Here is a 12,123-nt window from a genome sequence, read left to right on the forward strand (position 1 = left end):
TTAGTTTTTGTTTTATTATTTTATTTTGAAATGAACATCACCTGAACATAAATGAACCAACACATTCACAACTTAAAAGGACAATCTTATTCATTAAAATTTGGTAGGTATAAGCTAGCTTTCGTCTATTATTGAGGTTCACTTAAAATACATTTTAAGAATTATTGCAAAATTAAAATAATAAAGTCTATTTTCTCAGTTACGTATGAGTCTATATCACAATCTCAGATAATCCCTGATATATTTATTTTAGTCGCATATTTTAAAATATACTGGGCAATAATATAAATCGTGGTGTATTTTTTTCTTATAAATATTAAGCAGTTGCTATACAAGTCACGAAAAACTATTTTGTGAATTACCTACAGTTATTTAAATATAATATACTTATTTAATTAATTTTCAGTAATCTAATAAGTTACTGATATTATAAATAATTTGCAGCACTATAGTAAAACTATAATTTTGACTATTAAAAAAATGTGTTGACAGGTTTAAATTAAAAAATATACATAATATTGTAGTCAATAACCCGAAAATAATAGGATTTGTGTCACAAATAACTACGCTATTACTCACATAAGAACGGTGTGCAGAGAAACGAGATATATTAGCGATTTTTTTATACATTCCATTTATATAAACATCTTATTTAACATAGGCTGTGATGTGGAAATAGTGCTCATGGTTTCATATAAAAAATAAAATTTAAAAAAGCTCTACACTTTTATAATTGGAAAATCGATCGCCGTAAATAAAAAAGTAAGATAATTTCCGATCAATTTATTGAATTATATTTTTACGTAGGCGTTTTAAAAAAAACTTGAAAGTTTGGCGAAATTACTTGTAAGCAAATAATATGGAACGAGTAATAGCAAAGACAGCTTTAAAAGCCTTCATTACATGATCAAAATTCTAAGTAATTCAACATTTGTTCTATTATGATCTAAAAATTGAGTGAATGGCAACCCCTAGTTTTGTGACTACTATGCTTCAAGTAATCTGAGGATAGTTCTTCAGCATCTGCAGACAGTATGTAGAAGTATATCCAACTTATGTCAGTAAAACCAGATTTTTATATTTAAATTCAATTTTATATTTTTTCTCACTCGATTGTATTAATTACTAATATTCTACAAACTATTAAAATATATCACGCAAATTTTACCAGATTCTTGCTTCAGCGGTGACTGAATTTCTAAATGGATATATATTTTTTTAATACTATAATATGCCATGAGGTTCGATGACAGTAACAGTATTGTAATTAGTAATATAACGTAAGTAACGTTAGTAAGTCCGAAGCAGACTTAAGAGTGGGTATATTGTTTGGGCACCGCATTAGTTGAAGTCTGGCTTTATGATGGAGAGAGTTTAGAAGAAATTCTTGAGACTTCTTTACTTGAGGTTGTATGGATACTATCCGTGGCTTTATCCAACTGACTTTCTCTTAGGCATGCTTACATACTGCAGTCTGCAATTTAGAATAAATCTTTATTTAGCTACGTATTTTTTTCGACTTACACGAGGTATAAATGAGAACTCTGCCATTCTGAGCAGTGTTGGCATGTGTATCCCTGATCTTAGAAATAGAGACCATCAGTTGTTTTTTCTCCCAAGGTGCAGAACCAACCTGCCACTGATAATGCCAATTGGGAGGGCGATAACTATGTTCAACGAAATTGCTTCGGGTGTTGATATATTCCACCTACGTGAGGATGAGTATAGGTGGACGTTGTTTTATAAATTTTTAAAATAGGGTCTACTTAACTCATCCGGTGTACTTCCTTGTACCTATCTAATTTATATTTTTTGTATTTACACAATTCTAATGTTCAATAACATACTATCTATCTCTATATACTGATCTCTTTTTTATGTAATATTGTTTTATATTTTTTTTGTTTCTGTCATGTTGTGAACGTCTTAAATGTATAATTTGTAATGTCCACAATATGTTAAAAATAAATAAATTGAAAATTAAACACTGAAACAATCACAAACATTCACCTTACCGGGAATTACTAGACTACGAAGGCCATCATATTGCAGAATTTATTATTACCTATGCTCTATTTTAGCTGTTATAAATTAACTAAGCAAATAATACTTAACGATTTTATTGCTTGAATTTCATACCTTTCTTCATATATGTGCCTAGTAAGGAGGTAGGTGCTGATTGGTACCGTCTGCAATGTAGTTTAGATTATTTTATCTGCTCACAATAAATTCTCTTGCATGCAAACGCATTTATCCTTTTAACGAACATGAGAATTGAAAGATTCCTTTCATGCAATGTAGATGATATCATAAATAACTATGAGAAACAAAAACAGCAATATTTTCAATAAGCAGCCTTCAAGATTACAACAAAAGATTCAGAAGAATATCGTTGTAAATAAATTAATTAATAGCTATGGGTAAATGCCGATGAAGATATTATTTCCTTTACAAAATAGCAAAAAATTAACTAACTAATGTAATTATTCTTATACTTACATCAAATGTACACATTTTATTTACCGATTTAGCTATTTGTAGGTAACTAATTATTTTACCACGCTTTTCTTACCTCGTATTCTTGTTTGTCCGGTGGTTGTTTATCCAGTACAAATCTTGCAATCGATTTTTAACTAACTTCCCGACTAGCTAGACATTTGAAACTTTTATAATATATCAGAACACGATGCCAATACATTATTTAAATACTTTTAACCATCTTTAAGTAGAATTGAATTCATTTTTTGCAAAATAGCAAAAAAATGATTGGTTGACTTATTTGTCCTAAATTATTAATACTTAGTTTATATAATTCAACAGAAAATTTAAAAACATGGTAAGTATATAAAAAGTTCTTTTTATCTTGTAATTATTTATTATTTCACCTTAAATTGACATTTCCTTGTTTTATTTTCATCCTTTACGATATTTTGTGATCATATTTATTTATCAAATATTTTCATAAAACTAATCTAAGGATTTTTCAAATAAACTGAAATAGATATAGGTAATCGTTATTTTAATTAATCTATATTTTATACGTTATAAATGTCCTGACAGATGAAACCAGTATAGGTAATTACTAAAAATTAGATTTAGTAAAATACAAACAAACAAATGAGTGTAATAATAATAATAATCTATATATATTTTTTTATGATGTAACTATGTACCTATTTGATAGTTTCATATTTCATAACATATCAGCAATAAAAACATTACCTATCCATTTAACTTATTAAATAAATAAATATCGAAAATACTACTTTGTACGAAAAATTAAGGATATTGAGTCGTATAGTATCAAAAGTAGATTCTGTGCGTTATTCATCATTTCGAGAAAATGACGAAAAACGTTTTGTTGGGTTTTTTAGTGTTATAATAGCATGAAATATGTTTCTACATTTAGAAATTAGAAATTCAATTCAAATTCAACAGTTCTACTTTGTTTCCAAAGTATTGAACAGTTTTAATTCTGATACCAGGACATATTTTCCATCACAATTTTATACCACACAGATATGATTTTGATTCGAATATTATATTGCTAGTCGTACATTATGGTTAGAAGAATAATTTGGCATACTTAGTTAAATTTCGATATATTTGCGACAGTTCTACTTTTGATACTATACGACTATTTATAATATTTTTTTTTAAATCAATAAATCTTATGACATAATATTAATTTTAAATATTTAAAATAATAATATTATTGAGTTTTAATCTGAATAGTTCAAATTCAAGATGATTTTAATAAATAATTCGTGCGGTGTAATAATCCAAACAATACAGTCGAAATTTTTGAAAGACGTGTTTTTGCTGTGTATCATTTCATGATTATTTTTTTCCTAACACGACAGACTATAGTTTTTCGTGATTTAAGTCGAACACAATTATTGTCCTCCCGGATCCATGACTCATCATTTTCAAAAACTTCATGGTTCAAAAATAACTGATCGTCGTAACTTTAGACGTGAGTTGAAAATGACTTGTCATTATAAAGTTATAAAAATATAAAATAAAATCTTAAAATTAATAAAAATTATTATCGTGAGAGTATTTGAAATATCTTACTTGTTAGTGATCACTCAAATTATCGACAACATTTTTTTTCTCATATTAAATGATCCTGCAGTGATCTGGTTACTTCAACCATTGTTAGACCAATCGATTTCTTCATGATGTCGCATTCACCTGGAAAAAATACGTCTTCTCAACCAACCATTTGATGTCAAGCTTACATATTACCATATTTTTATTTTTATTTTATTTATAATATTGTGTATTTATTTACATGATTTATGAAATAAATTAAAAAGTATATTAAGTATATATATTATAAAAGTCCAAAAACAATTAGTATGTTTTAACGAATTACTGCATATTATGTACGCTATAGAATATCAACATGTGTACGTAGATTGTTTTTGTAGCATCGCTGCAGAATAAGGGAGAGTTGGCCACGGTGATGAAATTTATGAGGCTGTGCTTTAAGGGTACGAGGTGTCGTTATTATGTCAATTGAAATATCAACTCGCGAACTAGACTGTTGATGTAGTCATATCAATGTATCCCTAAGATTCGACGAGACATCCATTTTGAAATATTTGGTAAGGCGTCACGTCTCATAGTGAAACAGGAGCACATGTATCATGCACGTATTGTACTATTGTTTCAATAATTAAGGTTACGTAACTTTCTCGTACTAATTCAAACACTAAAATTATTATCGTATTTTTATCTACGAGTATCATGTATATCTTATTCATTGATAAAATCTGTACCTTCTGAGGTTTTATAGTTCAGTCAAATTTGAATATATTGAGAACATAAAGCTCTACTTATCCAATTTAGCCTACCTACACATTTTTATGTACCCAACCTATCATATCTGTGAAACCCAATTTAACTGTTAAATATATCCATAACAGAAAATACAAATTGGTAATGACATCAATCAGTACGTTATTATTACGGCCATGCAAAATCACAAATTGTGTTTTCCAAAAAGTATTTTTTAGACAAAATAGATACTGGCTCTGGGGTACCTGTATTTATACGAGTATATATTTGACACCATAGCACCTACCTACAAGTTGTAAGGTAGTGAAGATCAGTGTTTCCCAACCTTTTACACCTGCGGACCGGTAAAAAAGGGAAAAAAAATCGCGGACCACTAATACTGAAAAAAAAATGGTTTTTTACGTAATATTTTTTTAATCTTATATTGTGACATATGGACATAACTATAACTAACTAATATACATATAACAGTCTTCTAAAATTAAAATTTAACAAAAACAATGGGTTTTTTTCAACAAACTAATGTGAAACCTGCTGTTGCATCTTTGCTAATATATTGAATATTCTTGGATTCTTGGCTGTAGTGCTGTCTCTGACAGACGAAGTGCTGCATTCATGTCCAGTGTATTTCTTTGTTTCGATTTTATTGACGACGGCCCGGTACCATTTAATGCGCGGACCGGGGGTTGGGGACCACTGGTGTAGATGACTCTATATTATATTATTACCACAGCAGGTGCAATAGTATCGGTATTTTGAAAAGTAAAACAGTTAATGAGATATCACAATTAATGTGAAATCATAATTATCGCGATGAGTTATTGCGGAGGAAACGTTACAACATAATACGGAAAGTTAAGATTTGTGTACCATTGCTGTGTCAACTTAACGCCGATGCGTTTGAACCAAAGCGTATTATTTATGCCTAGATCTGATCGTAAATCCACATACTTTGGCCCAAGGTAGACAGATTTACGATAACTTGCAGCCGCTGAATACCTTTCTATCCTTAAGTCTTGTGTATCGTTTTACTAAACTTGGGGACTTACGGCTTCAGTTTAACCACACTACTAAAGAAGATAAATTAATAAATATCATGTGAATATATATGTCCCGACCGAATGTTTAAAAAATCTTGCCTTATTTTTCATCAATTCAAATGTGTATTAGTAATCACGTATAGGTATATATACCCCAGGGGCGAAGGGTAGAGGTAGGTTGCTTAGATCCGACATAAATACTGCACACTAAACTTTGTCAGTCAAACGTATTTATTTTTATTGAACTATGACTACAGTGTGTAGATAGTGTTTATTAGTTTTTAAATTTCAATTAAACCCTGCCTAATGCAAGCCATAGTAGATAATAGTAAAAAAAATATTCGCTTATCTATAAAATCTCTAAAATTATGCCATTAAAAACCATACATTATTTTAGATATTTTATAAGAAGAAAATGAATTTAAAAAAATTAGCCAACACCATCTGTAACTATTATTATCAACGAAAACAAATAATTATTATGACTGAAAAATATACACAATTTTTGTTGAATCGCCTATTGTCATTGCCTATAGCACAATTTATAAATTACTATTATGGTTTATTTTAGGTAGGGTTAAAAACTAACCTGCACCATCTAAAATTTATATTCTTAGTTCAATAAAAACAAATAATACCATCTATTTTTTTACAACGATTTTATTAGCTCGTATTCTTGTTTGTCCGGTGATTGTTTGTCTGGTACAAATCTTGCAATCGATTTTTAACTAACTTTCCGACTAGCTAGACATTTGAAACTTTCAGAATATACCAGAACACGATGCCAATGCATTCTTTTAATACTTTTAGCCATCTTTAAGCAGAATTGAAATCATTTTCAGTTAATTCGGTTTTGTATGGAAAGTTATTTCAGAAAAATCCGTAAAAAGTAAAAGACTATTATTGGTTGCTAAGGGAATGGTCCTAGCAACTAAATTATTAATATATATACGTGCGTTACTATGGAAATCAAAATAACATTTCAGTATTCTATATTTGTTTGTTTTTTATTTACTTCAAGTACAAGTATGAGCATATTGAGCATAATAATTCAACAAAAAATTTAAAAACGTTGTATATAAAAAGTTATTTTTATCTTGTAAGTATATGGGTACTACTGAATTTTAAAGACAAATATATTTATTGAATATTTAGACCACAATTTGGAAGAAAGTTCTAAGATCTTCTCCATTAAATAATTAATTAATTAAATTTAATTACGTAGCTTCCCATAAAAGAATAATATTAATATAATCGTAGTTTGGTACTTCAGACTGCATACATTGTATACTTATTAATAATTTAATACAATTTTACCTACGTTATGAGGAATCAACTCGAATGGAAAGGTAATGTCAGCTAATTATCAGGGATAAGTCATTAACAGATTTTTCATTTTTCATCACAAACTGGCAGTAATTGAAACCTTTACTAGTAAGCAATAAAACTAAATTAATTATAATATTGATATTTGATTAAACTTTGTCTCGTATAAATTTTAATATACGTACTTAGAGTAATGTAGGTATTAGCATAAAATAGCAAAACAGTTCTTTATTGATTTGAAATTATTTGAAAAAAGAACTTAAAATTATTTCAATTTCATTTTATAAAAGTAGATAGGAAGATGTTTAAGGAATAGATAGTTTCTGAAATAAAAATTGAAACTACTTATTCGTTTATTTAAAATTGACCACCTACCTTTATACTTTGATTAATTCTATTCACAAGATTTGATACATGATGATTACTTATCATTATTGAAGATATTTATATAAGAAAGACACAATATTATTAAGATCTCATATATATCATTCATAATAGATTTAATTAAAACGATTCTATAAATCCGGCGTTATATGTATATATTACGCAAAACAGACTTCAAAATATTAATATTTTAGAAATCAGTGTACGCTTTTGAAAATGTAGGAGGTTCAAATTCAAAAATATTGTAAACCCAAAAAAAAATATATTCGAATAAGACACATCTTTTCAATGTTTCAAAAGGCTCTTTTCCCGTATTAAATTATTAAGACTGCTCTTCGTGTTCGAGATGTAAATAATAATAAAAAACGAATGCACTCACTATTTTGATTTCTTACCCGCACCAACAATAAGTCTCGCTTCAGAGTCGCTCTGCGCTCACTTGATATTCGAGTATTTTATTTACGTTCCCAAATGAACCGACCTCACGATAGAGCCTCATTTTGGGTATCCTTTTATCGAGGCACCCAAGCCTTTTAATGTGTCAAAAATGTTTTGATAACAAAAAACCATTGTGAGATGCAAAAGCATAGCTGTCCAAGCTTTGCGGTAACAAGAGACAATAAATTTCGCCGATTATAGATATGGATATCTGTCATGGCTATATTATACTGACAGACTCAATTCTGTTTTTTTGGATACACAAACACTTTAAAAAAAATCAGCAATCACAACAATATTACAATATATATTTATAACTGTAGTTGAGTAACAATATTCTTACATTATACTGAGTGTGATAGGATTTAATTTGATTTTAGGTATTTTAAAGTAAAATGCCATTTTAATTTTAATTTTTATAATACAACATCTTTTATCTTTACTTTTATAATCCCGATTTATATTTCTTATCACTCAGTACCAAAACCTTGAGTCTTTTGTGCTGCCACAATATTAATTTAATAATTTTATTTTAAGTAAACCGTAACCACATAGATAACTAAATAAATACTTACCTACTTCTATTGACACATTTATATTTTGTTAACTATAGTATTGACACCACTAACCTCTTAAGTGCGACAAAACAAAACCTTATTATTTTTTTACTGTTGGTCATTTGGCTATTCAATATTTTTAGTGTTGATATCGAAAAAATAATGTAAAACTAACCCAACATTTAAAGTCCAATCAAGTCTTACAAAAATGTATGGGAGTGATTATCCTCAAATGTAGGGAACTGAAATTTGGCAAGAATGTAGCTCTCCAACGACATTATTGACTACGAGTGGCGTGGAGTCATCTATGGGGCAGTTCAGGTTCTGATTTCAATGTTCAATGAATAAAACATGATTTAGTTTATAGTTATTCTGTACTAATACTACTGTACGAAAACATCTTTTTGGCTACGCTTCCAAGCGCTGTTGTTTACTAAATGGGAGGAGTTTATTAGTTTATAATGGAAGTGCGGTTAAAAATGGGCGGAGCATGTTAGTTCACAGTTTTAACAAGTAGCCAATAAGATGTTTTCGTACAGTAATAATCGATACTTATATCAAATTTATGGTTATTAAATTAAATCGAGTACATATTTTTTTTGAGCCAAATGAATTCGAATACGATCCGTATTAGCAATATTAATTGACACATTTGTTGTCATGAGGTAATTGTTCTGTCTGCGAGATCAATTGAATAAAGTCGAGTCTTTCAGTGTAATATGGTTGAATAAATTTCACTGATTATAGATATGAATGTCTGTCAGACGATTTTATACTTGCCCTTACGAAACGTACGATATGCCTAATTGCGGTATCACAGTTTCTTTTGGACTCGGGTCTGAAACGGTCGTTATCTGAGGGTCATAAACCACAGATACAGTGGATATTAAATATTTTTTCGCTAACCCCGAAGTGACCGAAGTATTAAGATTCTGAGTTGATATTCTTGTGAATGCACGGATTTGAGACGCGTCGTGATTCAAGCTTAAAGTCTCTTAATTTCGTTGGTTGCGGATGTCACGTAGAGGCTTTCAATAGGCTATACCGCAAATTAACGTTGGCGGCGTGTAATTAATCCTGTCACTTGTTGTCACGTCGATACTCATTGCGAGTGGTGAAATACAATGTTAAAAAATATCTAAAGAGAAAAACTTTTAAATCGTCGTAGTCTCCTATTAACCGATAGTCAAGTTGGTAGATACCTACTTTATTCGTTTAAATGTAAACACTATTCCAAATTTAAAAATTTATGATATTTTTAAAAAACTATTTCTTTCACACAACGAATAATTTACAAGATTTGAGAATTTCCATACATTCCATATATTGAACAAACATAAATTGAAACCACCTCAGATATATACCTACTAGAAAAGATCACATTTGAAAAAACTACGCTTTTAACCCGTATATCCACTGATAAGCTACCAATTTGATGAGCATTTCATATAGGACCTACTAGTTAAAATTATCGTAACTAAGTAGGAGGCCTGTAGCTTAATTATTTAAAGCATATTGGCACAATACCCGTAGATATACGTGTTCAAATCCCGTCTGGCGTCGTATTTTTTTCAAATGTGAATTTCATATTGAGGTGTTTTCAAGTTATGTATGATAATATTTTGTTCAATATTCTCAATCAGTCAATCATCATAAGGACGAAACCGATCTTATAAATATATATTTATGTATATAATTTCGTACACTTTATTTATGTCACCATCCGAGTTACTCTCAATTTACTTAATAAATAAAGACATCTTGTTATTTATATTCTTCTTGGTGCAAAGTATTTCGTCGCCATAGTTTAATAATAGCACATAATTAATGACAAATAAGTCAAAATTCATTTAAAATTATTTGGTAACTCACTGTGTGAGATTACAAACTCATAATATACTTTAATCATTATGGTGTATAAAAAAATCGATTACACGTACCAAAAAGTAATTAAATGGTCTACTGATGAAATAGAAGGAGTTAAAATTTAATTTTTAAATTTTCCCTGTTTGTTTTTCATATATCTTTCATAAATATTGTGATCCGACTCCGATGTTATAACATTTAAAAAATATTTCCATTGAGATAAAATGAGCTGATGCAAATATTATCATGTCAGAATATGCTTAAAGTTGTACTAAATCGTAAATAACACCTTCATTACCCCTTTTCAAACTGCTTTGAAAATGTTATTGTTGATAAGGTAAAACAAGCATTTTATTTCGTAATCATATATTATGTCTGTAACCTGTTATTATTTCTTTGAATTTTGTGCACAAATTATGTTTTGTTTTCTGGCTCAATAAAAACAGTTAAATTAGCGATCAAACATTGTTAAGTGTGACAGTGATATTTTATGTTAATAAACAAAAAAGACGCCAGAAAAGTACTTAGTTCTTTGTGTTAATTTTATATCTAACGAACTTTTTTATTTTATTTTTCAGGTAAGAGAAACCCATCCGAGAAAGAGAACCCATCATAATAATATGAAGAATTTAGAGTAAGAAAAAAAACAATGCTATATTAATATAGTGGAGTAGGTAGGTACCTACATGTATTATTTGTGTTATATTAACAGCCTTTTTATGAGGAATATTGTCAATCATTCAACCAACCCATTGGAATCAAACTCTTGACACCCGGGTTAATAAAAACCTCTCTAGCATCACTTCTGGTTCAAGATCTCCCCAAGCTCTCTCAACTCTTCTCGGTTACCTGTTCTATGCTATCACATAATTTTCGCCGAACCGTAATAGGTATATCGTCAATCTAGCGTACAAAAAATAGAATAATCAGTTATAAAAGTATAGGTCTTATTAGTACTTATACGCATATAACCACGAATAGTTTCAAAGTTTTATTATGTACTGTTATGGCCGAATCTAGTTAAGACGTATTCTATATGAATTGATTTCTAATGTTTGATCTGTGCATAAATAATATGAATTTAGCAGTACATACAGGGTACATAACCTAATTATTACTTAAATTTTGGTTTATACTCTAAAAACCGCCTAATATTATATTTAATTATTGTTATTTATCTGGTTTAATAATATATTGAATAACACTAAAATCTCATGCAGTCAATTCATTATAATTAAATAAAACTACTATAGAATCAATCCTCCCACAAGTGTATCTATAAATTATCCGTTTACGTATTGTAAAATGAAATGTTCTTGCGCGGCTTTCAAAAATTATATACCCTGCTATTATCCACCCCTATTTAACAAAACCCGTGGAATGCCACCCTTTATACCTGAAGTTAAATTATACGATGAGATGTATTTTATAATAGTCAATATTCATTCTTGTATATTTTATATTGTGGATAAAAGAACAAAAATTGTCACACGTAGTATAATATGTTAGGTAGGTACCTACATAAAATATTTATATCCGTGTATATACTGTATATTAATCAGTGGCGAAGGGTGGAGGTAGGCTGTTAAGGTCTTCCATAAATAGTGCACACTAAACTTTGTCAGTCATACGTATTTGTTTTCATTCAAATAAGACTACAATTTACAGATGGTGTTAGTATTTTTTTAAAATTAAATAAACCCTGT

The 12,123-nt window shown here is 29.1% G+C and overlaps 1 protein-coding gene across 1 annotated transcript in view; it reads left to right on the plus strand.

The window, feature by feature from the left end:
- Window positions 1-11,329, plus strand: part of LOC147078466 (cadherin-related tumor suppressor-like) — a 296,974-nt gene extending 285,645 nt beyond the window's left edge. The window contains exon 2 of the mRNA XM_085959863.1: window positions 10,996-11,329. Within this exon, the coding sequence (XP_085815989.1) occupies window positions 10,996-11,055 (60 nt within the window). The 3' untranslated portion in view covers window positions 11,056-11,329. The remainder of the gene's footprint in view (window positions 1-10,995) is intronic.
- The last annotated feature ends 794 nt before the right edge of the window (window positions 11,330-12,123 follow it).

Source organism: Rhyacophila brunnea, unplaced genomic scaffold, assembly GCF_057557595.1.
Source record: "Rhyacophila brunnea isolate RB1 unplaced genomic scaffold, BYU_Rbru_1.0 scaffold_11, whole genome shotgun sequence".
Classification (NCBI taxonomy): domain Eukaryota; kingdom Metazoa; phylum Arthropoda; class Insecta; order Trichoptera; family Rhyacophilidae; genus Rhyacophila; species Rhyacophila brunnea.